The sequence below is a fragment of the Thunnus maccoyii genome, chromosome 20 (assembly GCF_910596095.1).
Source record: "Thunnus maccoyii chromosome 20, fThuMac1.1, whole genome shotgun sequence".
NCBI classification, from domain to species: Eukaryota; Metazoa; Chordata; class Actinopteri; order Scombriformes; family Scombridae; genus Thunnus; species Thunnus maccoyii.
The window spans coordinates 11,502,914-11,519,184 of record NC_056552.1 but is presented as its reverse complement, the minus strand read 5'-3'; the positions used below and the strand labels follow the sequence as shown (position 1 = coordinate 11,519,184).

The 16,271-nt window shown below is 38.3% G+C and overlaps 2 protein-coding genes across 2 annotated transcripts; one reads left to right on the top strand and one right to left on the bottom strand.

Moving 5' to 3' along the window:
- ascc1 (activating signal cointegrator 1 complex subunit 1) lies at window positions 1-11,703 on the bottom strand. The gene is made up of 10 exons (XM_042397888.1): window positions 11,342-11,703; window positions 11,109-11,211; window positions 10,875-10,972; window positions 10,619-10,797; window positions 10,395-10,528; window positions 9,622-9,741; window positions 9,376-9,500; window positions 8,681-8,754; window positions 6,749-6,866; window positions 1-177 (listed from the first exon to the last, which is right to left on the bottom strand). The coding sequence occupies exons 1-9, from the start codon at window positions 11,454-11,456 to the stop codon at window positions 6,750-6,752; spliced, it is 1,065 nt and encodes a 354-aa protein (XP_042253822.1). The 5' UTR covers window positions 11,457-11,703; the 3' UTR covers window positions 1-177; window position 6,749.
- A 72-nt stretch (window positions 11,704-11,775) lies between these two features.
- On the top strand, window positions 11,776-15,462 carry anapc16 (anaphase promoting complex subunit 16). Its single transcript, XM_042397890.1, has 4 exons — window positions 11,776-11,880; window positions 12,173-12,326; window positions 14,610-14,684; window positions 14,783-15,462. Exons 2-4 carry the CDS (start codon window positions 12,185-12,187, stop codon window positions 14,890-14,892), a joined length of 327 nt encoding a protein of 108 aa, XP_042253824.1. The 5' UTR covers window positions 11,776-11,880; window positions 12,173-12,184; the 3' UTR covers window positions 14,893-15,462.
- The last annotated feature ends 809 nt before the right edge of the window (window positions 15,463-16,271 follow it).

Sequence of the window (16,271 nt, the reverse complement as noted above, 5' to 3'; positions counted from 1 at the left end):
TCATTTTTTTCTGTTTTAATTCAGCAAACATTCAGTAAAGATGCTACGGCACTTTGTTGTTAAGTCCATTCATGTTCAACTTGTCCCAATCTGAAGGAAACGGTGCTTTATTGTCATCAGAGAGTTTCTTCATCAGCTGACCACGCTGCAAACTTTTCATCCTGCTGCCATGTTCACCTGCAACACATAATCAGTGATCATAATTTGCACTTTACAGCACCCTAGGACTGAAACTATTTTCATCAGTGATTAATCTGTTTCTTTTTTTAAATTAACTGGTACATTAGTCTGTAAAATGTCAGAAAATAGAGAAAAATGCCCTTTTATGATTTCTGAGAGCCCAAGGGAGTTTGTTCAAAACTGCTTGATTTGTCTGATATAAACCAAAAATAAAGCAGCAAATACTCAAATTTAAGAAGCTGTAAATGCAGGAACAAAAAACATTAAAAGACAGCCTTTATATTTTACATTTTCATTTATTATTATAGTCACAATATCAAATCATAAACTAATATGATATAATAAACACATTAAATAAACAAATGTCACTCCTGTATTTTTTCTACAGCAGCCATATTGATGCTTGCTGGTGAAGCAGCAGCTGCCTCTGATAGGTGCTCAGTCGCTGTAAAGTGAACATGCAAAAAACAAAAACAAAACATGTAGCCTGAAAGCAAATTCCTGGATAGGAGAACCGTCAGAAGAAGTATTTTTGAAAGTTGAGGAGAGAATAAACCACATCGGGAGGCATTTAATAAGTAATCTCAAGTGAGATTAAATGGAGCTGCTATAAATGTGTATAGATTTAATTCAATTGGATTCAAACTGGGTCACACAGCTATTAAAAGTGCCAAGTTGGTTGAGAGCAGTCTGACAGGCAGTTTGCCTGGCGAGTACTGTAGCTGCTGTTTTGCACTGCGGGCAGCTGCTGCAAGGAAGAAAGGGAGTGCAACACCTTTTTCAATTAAATGTACACAATAGAGAGAAGCTAGCTAATATTCTGAACTCTAGACATGCTCCGTCTCGGCAGATGATTTATTTTTAAGGTCTGTTTTATCAAGCTTATACCAACTACTATAAATGACAAATCCCCATCAGTCTCACTCTGCAATCCACCAACAAGAAACAGCGTTAAGTGTATGTATTAAGGGATTTCACACTGCTACACTTTGGAGAGGATGGATAAAACACTTGAAGTCAGGAGGAGGATTTGTTTAACAGTTTATAGCTTCTAATAAAAAGAGACTTTACAGCAGGGAATCTTAACTTCTGCATATTAAACCTGGATGGATCGTAGTGTGGGCGTCCTCCAGCGCTGACGCAATCGTTCAATCAACAGACGGTTAATTGACAAATACATGTCACTATGTCATCATTTTAGTTTATAGTGACAAACCCACAGATAATTATCACCCGACTATGCAGTTCCCCTCAGTGCTGTGGTGGGTTTCAGCATCGTTCAGTTCATTGATTTGGTTTTATGGCCCACAACTTGACTGTTTTGGTTCAAACAGGCAGTCATTTCCTAAAAAAAAGCTCTGATGCAACCACTGTACACAACCTGCCCAGCACCAAACAGCAAAAAAAACAACGTTAGCAACTAGCTGATGAACACAGAAGAGCATTTAGTAACTAACGAGCCACATATTGCACTCAAGAGTTGGTAGAGAACCAAATGGAGACAAAAAGGAGAGTGAATGCTGGATATTATAATATTGTTGCTCTGTGTCTGCTGGAGATGTAAATAGGCAAAAGTTGCTGCAACAACTTTATTTGTTAGCTGATAATATATCAATATTGTGTTTACAGCTTGTTCTGCTGCCCCCATGTAGCAAAAAAAAAAAAAAAAAAGTTAATGAATGAATCAGTACAACTTTAATATTCTGACTGACTATGTTAATTTGAAATTGAAAGATCCTCTCCAGACATGTTTTAAGATATAAATAAATAATAATTGAGTGGTAATTTGGGTCCAATTTGTTTATTTTTCCACAAAAAAAAAAAAGTTCAATTACCTCATTATAATCCTTAAAATAACATCTGACTGCTTCTCCCTCATTGAAAAATCCAGAAACTATGAATGGGTTTAGAAAGGTTTAACTGTTGGTCCGTTCTCAATGTTTGTGCACTGGAGGCTTCAACTTTCCACATCACACTTGTGTAGATTGCATTTTGTACGACGATTGTCTCCAAATTAGTTGTGATGTCACAAATCATGCTTGTGGGTGCGCATCTTAAACTCAGATTTAAGGTGAGCACGGATAAACTTTGCACATACATCATTCTGCACAGTGAAGCTCAAACATCGAAGTGAAAAAAAAAACAATAACAAGAGATATTTTTGAGTGGAGGGGCACTTTAAATAAAGACGGTCATCCTACCTCCATAGTCTTTAAGTTGTGTGTTTCAGTGCTGATTGATTTCAACAACGATCGCCAAAGATTTTAATAAACGATTAACAAAAATGCCAAACAGCCACTTGTTTCTAATGTGTCGATTTGCTGATTTTCTCTCTTTTATATCCAGAAAATATCCAGCAAATTGGATATTTTGTGGTTTTGGACTGACAAGCATTTTAAAGACTTCACCTTGGCACAAACATTTTAAAAGAGATGAATCCATAATAGAAATAATAATTAGCCGCAGCCCTATTTTAAACTCTTATTGTGCAAAGCGTACACAAAGTCAACAGCAGCTCTGAATCACTACCTGCTGTTCAAACACGCTCGGCTTTGTGCCTCTCCTCTCTGTGTGAATGCCTCCAGCAGTAAACAGACACAGACAGCTGCAGGCAGCCTCCAGACTCAGCACTCTGAATGATAAAGAGCTGCTGCAGGGATCACCTGCCGACTCGCTGGAGACACAGATTAGACATTTCAAATACTCTAGCCTTGGCTGTCCGTCAAGGCCGCTCATGCCCATTAGTGACAGAGTGATTAGTGTGAAATTCAAACAGTGGTGACATTCAACCGGAGAGTCACATCCGACATAAGAGAACAATCCAAGCAAGGCGCGCTGTCATATTTCACCGCTAACGATATCCAATTTGAAAGATTCGTCGGCTTTTGTCGAGCAGGATCATTTAGAGAGCCCCTTTCTGGCTACTCGTGGTAAGATGTGTTTGATCAATCAAAAGGCCTTCTTAAAACAATCTTAGGATTCAAGCTTGTTAAGATAAAAAACATGACACTAGGAGTATGAAGCTACCTGCCGAAATGCCATCTTCGTGCTTCCTTGCTGTCAAGTTCACCCTTTTCCCGTCTATCGGTTAATTGGATTTGGTTTAAAATATTCAATGCGTCGCTCTGCTAAATGAACCTGAACAACATTTGTGCCCTTAGCGTGACCTTAAAAAGTAATTAGAAATTATCAATTTCATGTGTGTTCTTAGCTACTCCGAGCATGCAAATCAAACATATCTACTGTATTAAAAGGTTACGTCTGTCAAACATCATCTTTTTTTTTTTTTTTCCTCTCCAGCAGATGTTAACGTCAGCCCTCCTGAATGAAAGCTTAATTTCTAATTACGCTATGAAAAATTGCACAGCGAGGTTCTGAATATCAAAACCCCCAAAATGTGCTAAAAAACTTTGACATTGATCAAGTAAGACCTATTTCAAACAGCCTTTGCATAAAAAAAAAAGGCTACTTCGAAAAACTGGCATGAAATTAAATATGCAAATTGGATAGAGGCCTAAACAATACTCAGTCGAGATAACACAAGACTTCGGTTACAAAACACGGCATGAATTCTTGTTAATGAAGGGTTCAATGCAAGTTTTTGGAGTGTTTTGGGCTCATCTAAGTGATTGCTTTGCTTTCACTTCTTTTGAAATTCAAAGCGGTTTCTTTCCACACTTTTAACACAGAGAATAAATACAATTTTATACAGAGAATAGATTGGAAAATAAGTTCTAATCATTTGGTTTTACACTGCAAACGCTTGTTTTCAGCGGCATAGTAAACCAGCTGTCTAAACATACAGCCCATTTGACTCATCACACACACACACGCTTGTAAAGAAAACTAAACTGTTTAACATTTTAATTAAAATTTAGCTCTTGTGTCCTGTTAGATCTTCAGAAATAGGGATGCAGATCCGCGGAGGAAATAGGTATGTGGAGACACAAACTGACACTCGGGTCTCATTTATCAGGCTTATTGAAAGAAACACATGCAAGTCTCGAAATCTCAAGGGTCAGGTTGGATGTTCCCACAGCAGGAAGCGCAGAGCTGACTAATTAGGGTGAGAGATGTGGCACGGACGTAAAAAAAAAAGCTCGCCCCACAGACACGCATCGCTACATGATTTTGTCAGGAGTCAGTCCAAACCCTTTTATCTTGCATTAATGTGGATGTGTAGAAATCAAACAAATATGTACCAGAATGTGACAAAAATGCATCGAATCCAGTGTTTAACTGAGAAAAAAAAAAAAAAATTCTGTCATTTATCAACTATAAATGCCAAATATTGGCTAGTTCCAGCTTCTCAAATGTGAGAATATTCTGCTTTTCTCTGTTGCGTACACTATTATATACTGAATATATTTTGGTTTTGAACTGTCGGTCGGATAAAAAAAGGCATTTAAAAAGATGTCACCTTGGGTTCTGGGAAACTGTGACAAACACTTGTCACTATTTTAAGAGATTTTATGGACGGATTGTTCAATTAATGGAAAAAAATAACACCCACATATGGCCATTTGAATAAACACGTAGTCTCAACATCCACTGAAATCTCTTGACAAATTAAATCTGTCTTCAGTTTCTGAGTCTGCCTGTGGATGACGTATGTTCCTTCATGTGTTTTCAGCACCATCATTACTGAGGACATCTGCCCAACGCATCCTTAATTATGTCCCTGCCAACAGAAACAAGGATGCACAGTCTCAATGAATTTAATTAACTTGCAAATCATCTTCCCCCTCTCTCTCTCTCTCTCTTTTTCTCTTTGTGTTTGTGAGCAATAGCATTGGCACTTCCCAGAATCCTCACCATATCCGTTACCTGAGAGTGGCGTTGAACAGGATGTGTACTCCTGACCCACTAACAAGCATGCTCTCAGCAGACAGGGAGTGGATAATTAGGACCCTTTCCTGGGTCAGAAAAGATAAATTTTATGCCAGAGTCAATGCACGGTCGGCTCGCCCGGGCGGCTGTTGTCCGGTGACGAAATTTGCATGTCCCTGTCTAATGGCGTCTGTTGACAATACTCCGGGAGCACAGGGGGGGGAGGAGAAAAAAAAAAAAAAAGTCAGGCCACTGCTGAGATGGGAGGGAGGACAGGACAGGATGGCGGAGCTGACAAACAAAAAGCGCCCTCAGTTTCCATCAGTGTAACTTTTGGCTGCTCTGTGATCGCCCTCCTGCATGCAAAGCAGAGAGCATCACCAGCTGAGGGGAGGGCTGAGAAAAAAAAAAGAAAAAAAAGACGGCGAGAGAGCAAGTGGCCAAGCTCTGTGTATGATGTCTGTATTTGCTGACACACTCGACAGACGGGGAGTGGGAACAAGGTTGCGGTCCGTGTGGGAAGGGGGCGGATAAAAGAGATGGAAAAAAAAAAACAACAACCCCTGACTGGTGTAATAGATCATGTCAGTGACGTATTAACACATTCATGAGGCGGTGAGATGAAAGGAAATGGGTAATACTTGCTTTCGACTTCCAGTGGTGTCTGGATGAGAAAAGATTAGTGTGAAACTCAACCGGAATGTTTCAACAGCTACGAATGAAGACGATTTGTTGTTTTTTTTTATTATATACTTGCTCACTCGTTACATATTTAGTCACGCAATCTCTTCGTAAATGTATGAGTATCTCAAAATAGAGCGGCGGGAATCGGAAGCTGAGGTATAGCGAGACCATTTTGATCAGCTATTCCAGCTATCATGCAGGTAAGAGAGAGCAGGAAAACTCCTTAAATAATTCACAACACGCCGGTAACACTTACTTCCTGTATGCACAGCCTAAACATTCATGACACGTGCCAGCTAATCACCTCACAAGAATGACCTGGTTTCTTTTTTTTGACACCTACAGGGATAACACTTTTCTTTGGATGTATTTTACATCAACAAAATGTCACTTATTATATATTTATTGCATCTCTACAGACGATGCAAACTTAACTCTGCCCTTAACTTGACCCAAGACTCTCCTAAAGCACGATTCCACCTCTTACTCTGCTATGACAGAACCACAAAGTAATAAAGTGACTTCCATCCAAAGTAAAATCTTTCCATAGTGAACTAAGTTCCCAAACTTTAAATGGTAAACTCATTCCATTCTCAAAATTGACACAGAAGTATTTAAAGGTAAACAGAGAAGTTTTTGATGGAAGTTCTAGCGTTATTTCATGTTTTCTTTTGATTGCCTGCTATATTACAGTGTATTTTGTGTCATTTACTTTGATGTTGTTGATTCAGGTTCCCTAAAGACAACCAATCGCCTGGAGAGTAGAGTACAAAATCACTGCCTAGAGCATTTCAGAATGGATTTGCACGCATGTTTCATCTTTTGAATGAGCCTTAGTCTGAAATTTCAATCATTCTGCACTCTGATCATTTCATTTTTTTTCCCACATCAACTGTTCCAAAGGGGGCTTTTAAAAACAAAGAATTTGGTTCAGATACAGGCTATGAGTAGTTATTTGCAATAAAAAAGAAAAGAAAAACGATGCTGCCACCTACTGGACAGAACAATCATGACTGCAGTTAATAATTTCCCACCTCAGAATATGCAGTATTACCTCAACAGAAGTTGATGCTTCCAGCAGAGGTGTAGTAGCCTGTGCAGTCTGTTGAATATCTCTGGGACAGCAAGACAGTATTCAGCTCAAACTCTCCGAAACGATAAGCACCAAATGTCTGTAATGTAAACAGTAAACATCTTAAAATAATGAAACTTTATCATAATTTTTTAGCTTATTTTGAATAATGTCCATTCCAATAATAATGTCATCTAACAATTAAATCATCTAGAAAAGTATCACTATAATTAAAAAGTTGGCACAACTTGTTAAACTGTACGGGGAAAAGAAGATAAGCTGTCACTCACAAACATGGTGTTACCATGGTTACAGGCGACGGAGCATTTGCTAGGCACCCTTGTTTCATTTTCAGAAAAAAGAATATCAAGGATTTTGTTATTCAAACACAGACCGACTGTGTACCGCAGAGGAAAGGGAGTTGAATTTCAGAGCTTTTTTTTAAAAAATTTTTATCTGCAATCTGTGTCAATTTGGTGCCACATTTCAGTTGTTATTTACAAAAGGAGCAAGAACTGCACATGGAAGATTTTACAGCCTGGCTCTGACAGCCATTTCTTAAAATCAATCAAAGCTCTCCTCTTTGAGCTGGGGTGTATTATTGTTCTTGACTTCAGAACAAGATCCCAAAGAAGTTTAATCAATATGCTGTTAAGGAGGCCACTCTAAAACTTTCTAGCTTTTCCTTTCCTTTTAGCATCCTGTATTTTAACATTTTGGGTTGAATGTTGAAATCTTACACAAGCATTGTGGATAAAATTAAAAGTAAATTAACTGGAAATAATTGATTAAGCACCTGCATTAAACATTTAACTTACAACTGATACCAGGACTGTCTACATGTTGTTCATATCCAGTATGTGCACCAGATCAGTTCTTCTAACATTAAAATGTAATTTCTATGTAATATAATGTTGTCTGTCAGACACTAGACAACTTTGAGAGAACCCTCTAATTCAGTTATGTCATATAAACACATAATAAAGCACACAATAGGCCTTTTTCACAGATTGCATACTGACGTGTCGCTGTAGGAAAAGCACAGGTGTAAATAATTAAATTAATGATGTCTGAAATTCAATTTAGCTGCCTCAGTCTCAGGGTCCTGGTATTGTTCCTGCTGGCTCGCTGTCATGGCCTACTGAGACTCCTGAACAGAACTGAGCCATCGTTAATGTAATTTGTAACACCTGCGCTTTTCCCACCATAATGAGTCAAAATGTCTGCTGTGAAAAAGGCCAATGTAGACATTTTAGCCAAAACAGAACACATAAACAGGGAAAGTCATGAATATTAAACATGTTTGTGATTTGAAATTGGGGCAACTATGACTGGCTCCTAAGTAGAGGCAGGTAAACATTTAATTACATATTTCACACTACAGCTAATTGGGGAATAAAATCATTTAGTCAGCGGGAGTGGATCAACCCCAAAACTAACCTGATTATTCTCTTTGCTGTTCTACCAAAAGATCTAAATAAGACTCATTAATTGACAAGCTCTCATATCCTAATGGGACTACAAATGCAGTGGAAATGTCAACTGAAGTTCAACATATCATGCCAGCAATCGTTGGATAGTGTAATATGCTGCAGGTGCCCCATTGTAATTTCTTATTTCACTAAAAGTATTTCTAATATTTTAGCTTGTTTTCCTGAGATTTAACAAAAAAATGCTAAAACACAACATGTTCAAAAACTCTTCCAGGTAGTGCATGCAGGTACATTTTAGAGTGGGCCCAATATTTATGTAAAAACATCAGGTTTTTCATCTGGAATCTAGCAAAACCACACTAAAAAACTTCAGGTGCATTTGTCATCTAGTATTAACAGCTGTCAAGGAGTGAATACAAGTCTGGGTGCTTTGTAATTTAGTGGTATGTAAAGTAGCAGGCAAAGGTACATTTTGTCTAACCTTTAATATTTTCCTGGCATCAAAAGACTCTCTTTCGTTCATGGTTTGTCTTCCTGGGCCGCCCGTGTCTTCAACTGGAAAAACAGTGTAAAAGACAAGCTGAATAACATCAAACAGAACCAAAAAATACACATATGTTATCTCCTGATGAAATAATCATGTTTGCTGGTTGCTATAGTGGGCAACAGTAAGGTGAGAATCACGGTTATTTAGTTTGTGAAATCAGATCATACAGTTTCATGAAGCCAACAGAAACTAAGGAAGGATTAAAAAAAAAAAACTGAATTTTAATAGGAGCTGTCCACATGCTGGTAAACATGGTCAGCGGTGACACGGCTGCTCCCTTGTGCTGTGTTGTTGGTCAGCCCAGTACAAATTTGAGAACTGGGGCTGGACTTGATCCAGGCCAAAATGAATGAAGCCATTGTCAGAGTACTTGGAAAACACACAGCTTGGTGCACATAAACAGAGCTGTGGCCAAACAGAGAGCTAGCTGCCTGATGCCTCTCTTTAGGAGTTTGTTGTTGGAGCTGTTAAAGACTCAGCTTTGTCGTCACTCCAGCTCCAGTGCAAGCCAAAAGATAATAAGGGGACATTGGCAAATAGGTTCAGAGCAGCGGCTACCAGTGTGATCACAGCGGGTCAATAACTTTCTTTACACAAGCTGCCCGTTAGTCTGTATGTGATGTCCTTACCTGTGGAGTCCTTTCTGAACAGTGTGTTCATCACAGTGCCGTGCAGCTTGACTCTGTCCCACTCTCTGACCATCTGCCCTGCTGACACAAAGTGCTCTACCAGCCGGTCTGCAATCACCTGCAGCCTGAAGAGCAGTGAAAAACTGTTATAAAATATATACTGAAAAGCAGGACATCAAGCAGGACGAAGGTGCAATAAACTTTAAAAAGTGTTTAAAGTGAAGGATTTATCACTGTTCCACTTACTTGTCAGTTCCGTCTTTCACGTTGACTTTGGCATACAAGACATCCACCATGGCTGGGTCATCATTCATATACTCTATACCTGTCACCTCCAAAGGCAGAGGTTTTCCTTCTGTAATGTCCCTGATGGAAGACAGCACAAGGCAGATCTCAATGATGCAACACTGACAGCGGGTTTATAGTATAAGGTTGCCTTTAGAGTTCATTTTTATGTTTTATATATGTGACACTGACACTGTTAAGTAATAAAACAGCATGCAATGTACTGAAATGTATACATTTTTTCTTCCATATGTGTGGCACAAGGCAAATTTCAGTGGAATCTGCCGATAAAATGTAATCTTTTTTAATCTACATTACCTAATCTAAATCTAATCTTGAAAAATCTACAGTGACATAAATTCATCTCAAGGATATGTCTGGTGATAATCTATATTCCTCTTATTGTAAATAAATCAGTCCATCTCTCAATACTTTCCAGAATCCACAGTATATATGTGGTCCTCAGTCCAAAGTCTATTTGTTACTACTGATATGTAACAAAATGGTCACTAATATATACTTTCATTTTAAAAAAGGCTGAATAATTTCCTAAAACAGCAGGGCACTGAAGATTTTAGCAAACATAACCCAAACAGGACTGGAGTGTGTATTTGTTGGGGACTATTTTCAGCCGTTTCTATAAGTTCTTGTTTCTATCTCAAATAATAACAACAGTGTTTTCACTGACACAGTTCAAATCTTAGTATGATATAATAAGCTTGTTTGGCCCCAACCTGATGAAGTTTTGACAGTCCTGGAGGTGCTCACATGCTTTTCTCACTTCCATGTCATTTAACAGAGCCAGGGTACCGACTGTCAGGTGTAGTTTTGCGGGGTTCTGAAAGATGCTTTCCTCAACTCCGTGGTCCTACACATCAGGTGTGAATTTAATTTGTGAATTAGTATTAATTATGGGTTTAATGAGCAGATCACAAACAACACATAGCTGCTACTGCACCTGTGAACACTGCTCCAAGACGTCATCTTTAAATTTCTGGAATCCCTCTTGAACTTTGGGGTCATTCAGAGGAAATGACAGAAAATGTGTGAAAGGCTGCTTTCTCCGGAAACTGTCAATGAGGACCTCAATGCGCGTGACTGCAGACGAGACCGCAGCTTTGTGGGAACCTGTGATAACTGTCAGGAGAAGGAAGAAAGTTGGGAGAAAATCTTTTGTTTCATAAAGATCTAGTGATGATGATCTTAATCCTCACCAATCTGTCCTTCCACGCCTTGTTTTGGGATGTTGATAGATGTCTTTGTGTCAGACTCCAGGCGTCTGCGTGTTTCTCCTTTTTTCCCAATTATGTATCTTTATAACAACCAAGACACAAATACAGAGAACAACAGAAACACATCATGTTTCTCAGAAACAAAACGTCTTGTGCTTGTCAAGATGAGGAAGATACAGAACAATTATAATATTAGCATTTCTGAAGATAACTCACTTGTACAGAACACTTGGGACATCAATGGCACAGCGAAAACCTTTATCAGTCTGTTCAATGATGTGGGTGTCACAGGTTTCATCTGCTGCAAGCTCTTCACTCTCTAAGCATGGTCAACCACAAATATACAAACATATCATCAGTTTGTTTCTTTCTTGGCAGTTGTGGCTACAGCCTGACAGAACTGTCTGTTGCTCCAAGTAAACAGACTATATTGACAGGTGTCAACTTACCTGGTGGTCCCATGTAGGAGAAATCCTCCTCCTCTTCATAACGTTCTTCTTTAATTACGTTCCTTCGATATATTCTTCCATTTATATTGATAAGTTGTGGACGCAAAACGTCCATAATGTAATAACGTCGACTAAACCTTAGCTAGCCTAGCAAGATAACGCTAAACAAATATCTAGACAGCTCGCTAGCAGCTTAGCTACACGAAAAAATATGTAATTTATCTTATATAGCCTTTTGAACACTACTTAGCAAGCTAACAACCTCATAAGTCAACGTTCACATATCAACTCTCCTGGTTTACGGCACACAGGAGCAGTTGTAATGTGTTTGAAGATCTAATAATACGGAATTGAACCACCACTTGGTGAGAGAGAATCAGGGCAAACCATCCCCATGACTGTAAGATCTGTGCCGAAAATGCAGTTGCTTCAAACGTAAAGCGTTGCCTTTGTCGTAAACAAGTGGTAAGACAGCTAAACAAACAACAACGTCAACTGTGCGGATTTAAAGTCGTTATAAAATTATCTGGGCATTGACGGTAAGTCAAATTGCTAGAAAATGGGACAGTTAATGCCATTTTGTGGCTAGTAACATTAATGGTGGATGGTTATTGCGTACATTAACGTAATATGGATAGGTGGGGTTTCTTGTTAGCACCTACTAGCTGATAGCTTGTTATCTGAATCTAGCATAACATAACGTTACTGGGTTAACGTTGTTATTGTTGTTTCTAAGGCTTGTTTACCCAAACTTACACTGGACTCAGACTGGTAATCATGGTGACGACAGTTCATGTGATTTTTGTGTGTGTGTTTGTGTGTGTTTTAAAGTTTGCTAAAGCAATGGCAGCGTCTTCCTCGTCTTCTTCTGCGGGAGGTGTGAGCGGCAGCTCGGTCACCGGCTCTGGATTCAGTGCTTCAGAGCTCATCCCTCCTAGAAAAGTCCTGTACACATATCCTAAAGGTGCAGGTGAAATGATGGAAGGTGAGATAAGTAAAAACACACACAGCTAAAGGCATCTGTCTATAACTATCTCTCTCCTCCAATCTGGGCAGGTAACGTGAGAGTAACAAACTAGGCTATGTGCAGTATTTGCAACAGTGGTGGAAAGTAACTAAATACATTTACTCAAGCACTGTACTTAAGTACAATTTTGAGGTACTTGTACTTTACTTGAGTATCTCCATTTAATGCTACTTTATACTTCCTCTCCACTTCATTTCAGAGGGAAATATTGTACTTTATTACTCCGATATATTTACCCTATTTGACAGCTTTAGTTATTTCCAGATGAAGGTTTTACACAATGGGTAGTATAACAAGATTTTATGACTTGTCCTCAGTTCCACCAAATAGTTTCCCTCTAAAATTCTCACATGGTTTCATTTTAAGAAATGTTCAAATGATCCAATATTTCACCGAAAAACAAAAATTTAAGATAAATTCCAAAAACCTAAAACAGATTTGTGTGTCAGAACTTTCTTTTTTCTTCTTTTCTCTCCCATTACTCATCTCACGACCCTTCAGATTTATCTGATGACCCTTTGGAGGGGCCTGACCCCTAGATCCGGAACCACTGGATTAAACTAGTTAACTGTACATAAAGTAGTTCAAACTAGTTCCACCTCCAGCAGCTACAACAGTAACATGCTGCTTACACACTGATGCTTCAGTATTAATAATAAATGATGTCATATGTAATAATATATCAGTCAGGGGGACAAAATTAGTACTTTTACTTTAATACAGTACTTTTACACTGCTGTATTGGTACCTCAGTAAAGGATCTGAGTACTTCTTCCACCAGTGATTTGCAATATATTGTACTGTACTTTGGCTTCAGGTCGTCCACATTGAGAACACACTGGGCCAGACAAGTTAGGCCCAGAGGTTTGTGCTCCTCATGTTATCATCAAGTTGAGGCTTGTGCATTGAAGATTACATTGAAGTCACAGAGCCGAACATCGGTTTTTTTCTGAATGATTCATACAAGCCAAATTTTTAAAAAGGTTGACAACTCTTGCAGCTGTTTTGAAGACATTTCCAGATTCTTCACAGCCCCTTCCATCCAGCCGATACAAAAAGAAATCTATCAGCTGCATGGTCGAGATTAGCAACGATCACAATGTTTAACCCATTTTCCAAGTTGGTCAACCATACAAAGATGGCAGCCAGATGTGATGTACTTTGAGAAAGCTGGATATTTCTTCATAACAGCAGTATGTGTTTAGGCTTGTATTCATTTTTTAGAAAGACAGATGCTTTTCATCAGTGCAAAAGTCTCTAATCTAAAATTGATGATTACATAATTCACACAGATCGTGGATAACATCAAAGTAACGTCACAAGGCTTGTGGTTAACCTCTTTTGGTTAGCTAAATTAGATCTGCAACTAATGATTATTTTCATTATTGGTTATTTTCCCACTCTTTTAGTCTATAAAATGTCATAAAAAGCCCAAAGTAGTGATATAAAATTGCTTGTTTTTTTCTGACCATCACTCCAAAACCTAAAGATACTCAGTCTACAGTCACATAAAACAAAGAAAAGCAGCAAATACTCACAATTTACCAGCTGAAACTATACAATGTTTGTCATTTTAGCTTTAAAGATGACCGATTGATTATCAAAACAGTTGCAGATTATTTTTATGTCAATTGACTTATCGATTCATTAACTAATCATTTCACCTCTCACTGAATGCCCACACAGCAGTATAAAATTTCCACTCTGCACATGTATCTGCATTAAATACTGTTAAAGCTTTTTTTTCTTTTGTTTAACAATTCAGGGCTTAACCCAAAGCCAGCTGTTAGCCTGAGGCCAGGCACTGGCCCAACCTCTGGCTTTATTCTATAACTCTTCATTACTCTCCACGTAGGATTTGTTTTAGGGAGCAAAAGGTCATCTGGCTCTTTACTCCTACATTGATGCCTGTTAAGCTCAGAACACACTAATGTGGTTAGTTTGGCTTGGGTATAAAAGCACAGAGTGCTGTGAGGTGAAAAAACAGCTAACAAAGTGATGATTGGGACTGCAGTGATGCTGCAGGTCTCTTTGTGTTCCTGTTTTTGTCTCATTAGTATTTGGACTCAAAACTCTGAACAGCACATTTACATAATGATGAAATTTGCATAATATTTAACCTGAAATTTTGTTTCTGGAGTAACTTAAAAGCACCACATTTTCTATTAGTCCAGTGAATATCATGGCTTCAATCATCTTCACCAACATTTAACTTCTTTACTTTTGTGTTTCTGTTTTTAGATGGCTCTGACAGATTTTTATGCGAGTCTGTATTCAGCTACCAAGTCGCCTCAACACTGAAACAGGTTAAACACGGTAAGCCAGTAACTGTTTATGCAAAAAAAGTGTTTGTTTTGCTTAGTCCATGAAAAAACTGGTAGCCAAATGAAGTGAATTACTGTGTATTCTTTCAGATCAACAAGTGTCTCGAATGGAGAAACTCGCAAGCTTGGTGGAGGAGCTGGAAGCAGATGAGTGGCGATACAAACCAATTGAACAGCTACTGGGATTTACACCATCTTAAATAAAAAGATCTAAATGCCTTTGGTTAATAAATAAGCCAAATAGAAGGTGAAGGTAAAGGGAAAGGAAATGATTTGTTTCAGTTCATAAATTATATTCCTTCTTTATCATTTTATTCTATATCTTAAGTGTGAAATATTATCGGGAGATACTGAATGTGAGATTTATTTTATCACTGTTACTATTGTATGAGAATGGTTTACTTTTTTTTTTTTTTTTTAAACATGTAGTATTTGACAAACATGCTAAAATGAACAACAAATATCCTATCATATACTTATAACTAAACAATTTTGTAATATATTTTTGAACTGGTTTAGACTAATAAAGGTGTTTGCCAGTCCAATCTGTTCTTGGCCTCAATGTTCAAGCAAACAATATCTTTGGTAACACAATAAATCCCTTCAAATGAGGCATTGTGTTTGCACACAGCTGCACTGTAACTCATAAATCTGAAAACCTGCTGCCGGCTCAGTCTCTCCTCTCTCTGTGGGCCCTCATCACTGCTCGCTCTAACAGCACTTGGAGCAAAACAAAGAGAGCCTCTAAATAAAGTCATACTTGGACATTCCTTGGGTCAGTTGCTGTTTGTTTGCTTGCTGTCGAATAGTTTGTCCTGTTGTTGACTGAGCTGAAATCTGAAACTCATTGTTATAATTGGCCCGTGTCACTTTTCTGCTGTGTTGACAGTGAGGAAAACATGCAGTTCTTGGTGTTTTTCATACAAATGAGGGGTGGGAACGAACAGAATGTACTGTTCTGAGTGTAAATGTCTAAGGACGGCCCTGGACATTGCAAGACACACCTCTAGCCGGAGCTTAATTTCCCTTTTGAGAGTTCAAAAGTTTGTTTTATAGCACATTGTGAATGCTTTCAAGGAATTCTCTTTACAAGTTATTTGCTCATAATTCTTCAGAGTTTGGAAGTGTTTTCTATTTTTACATGAGCTCCAGTATCAGTATATAAAAAGAGAACAAACTTTTTTTTCTTTTCCTGATCTAAACTTTCTGCTGTCTCTTAATTCATAACATCCCTCTCGAGAACATACCGTGCTTGCACGTGTTTACATCTTTCAGTTCCTCTCTGCAATAAAGTACAGTACAGTACATCCACGCCCACTCACGTGTGGTAGAACAGCATATCTGGCTGCTCTCCAAAACTTTTCTTTCAGCAAACATTCTGCTTGCCATGTACAGAACAGTCATGTCACAGCCGGCAGTGGTTTCACCTTTGCTCTAAAATTGTTTTAGTTTTGTTGCAATTTGCTTTGTTTAGCCGTCAAACATACCATAAGTCACAAACACACATTTTTAAAACAGTTTTTCAATTTGATTCTCATGCAGTGTTTGTTTTATGCTTTAAAACACTTTGATAGCAGCA

What these genes read in the sequence shown, in the direction of transcription:
- anapc16 (XM_042397890.1), top strand. Translation starts at nt 12,185, where the DNA reads ATGGCAGCGTCTTCCTCGTCTTCTTCTGCGGGAGGTGTGAGCGGCAGC. An exon ending in TGCAGGTGAAATGATGGAAG is followed by an intron (nt 12,327 to 14,609) that starts GTGAGATAAGTA and finishes TTCTGTTTTTAG; the next exon opens with ATGGCTCTGACAGATTTTTA. An exon ending in ACTGAAACAGGTTAAACACG is followed by an intron (nt 14,685 to 14,782) that starts GTAAGCCAGTAA and finishes GTATTCTTTCAG; the next exon opens with ATCAACAAGTGTCTCGAATG.
- ascc1 (XM_042397888.1), bottom strand. Translation starts at nt 11,456, where the DNA reads ATGGACGTTTTGCGTCCACAACTTATCAATATAAATGGAAGAATATAT. An exon ending in TCTTGGAGCAGTGTTCACAG is followed by an intron (nt 10,529 to 10,618) that starts GTGCAGTAGCAG and finishes CCTGATGTGTAG; the next exon opens with GACCACGGAGTTGAGGAAAG. An exon ending in GACTGTCAAAACTTCATCAG is followed by an intron (nt 9,742 to 10,394) that starts GTTGGGGCCAAA and finishes GTCTTCCATCAG; the next exon opens with GGACATTACAGAAGGAAAAC.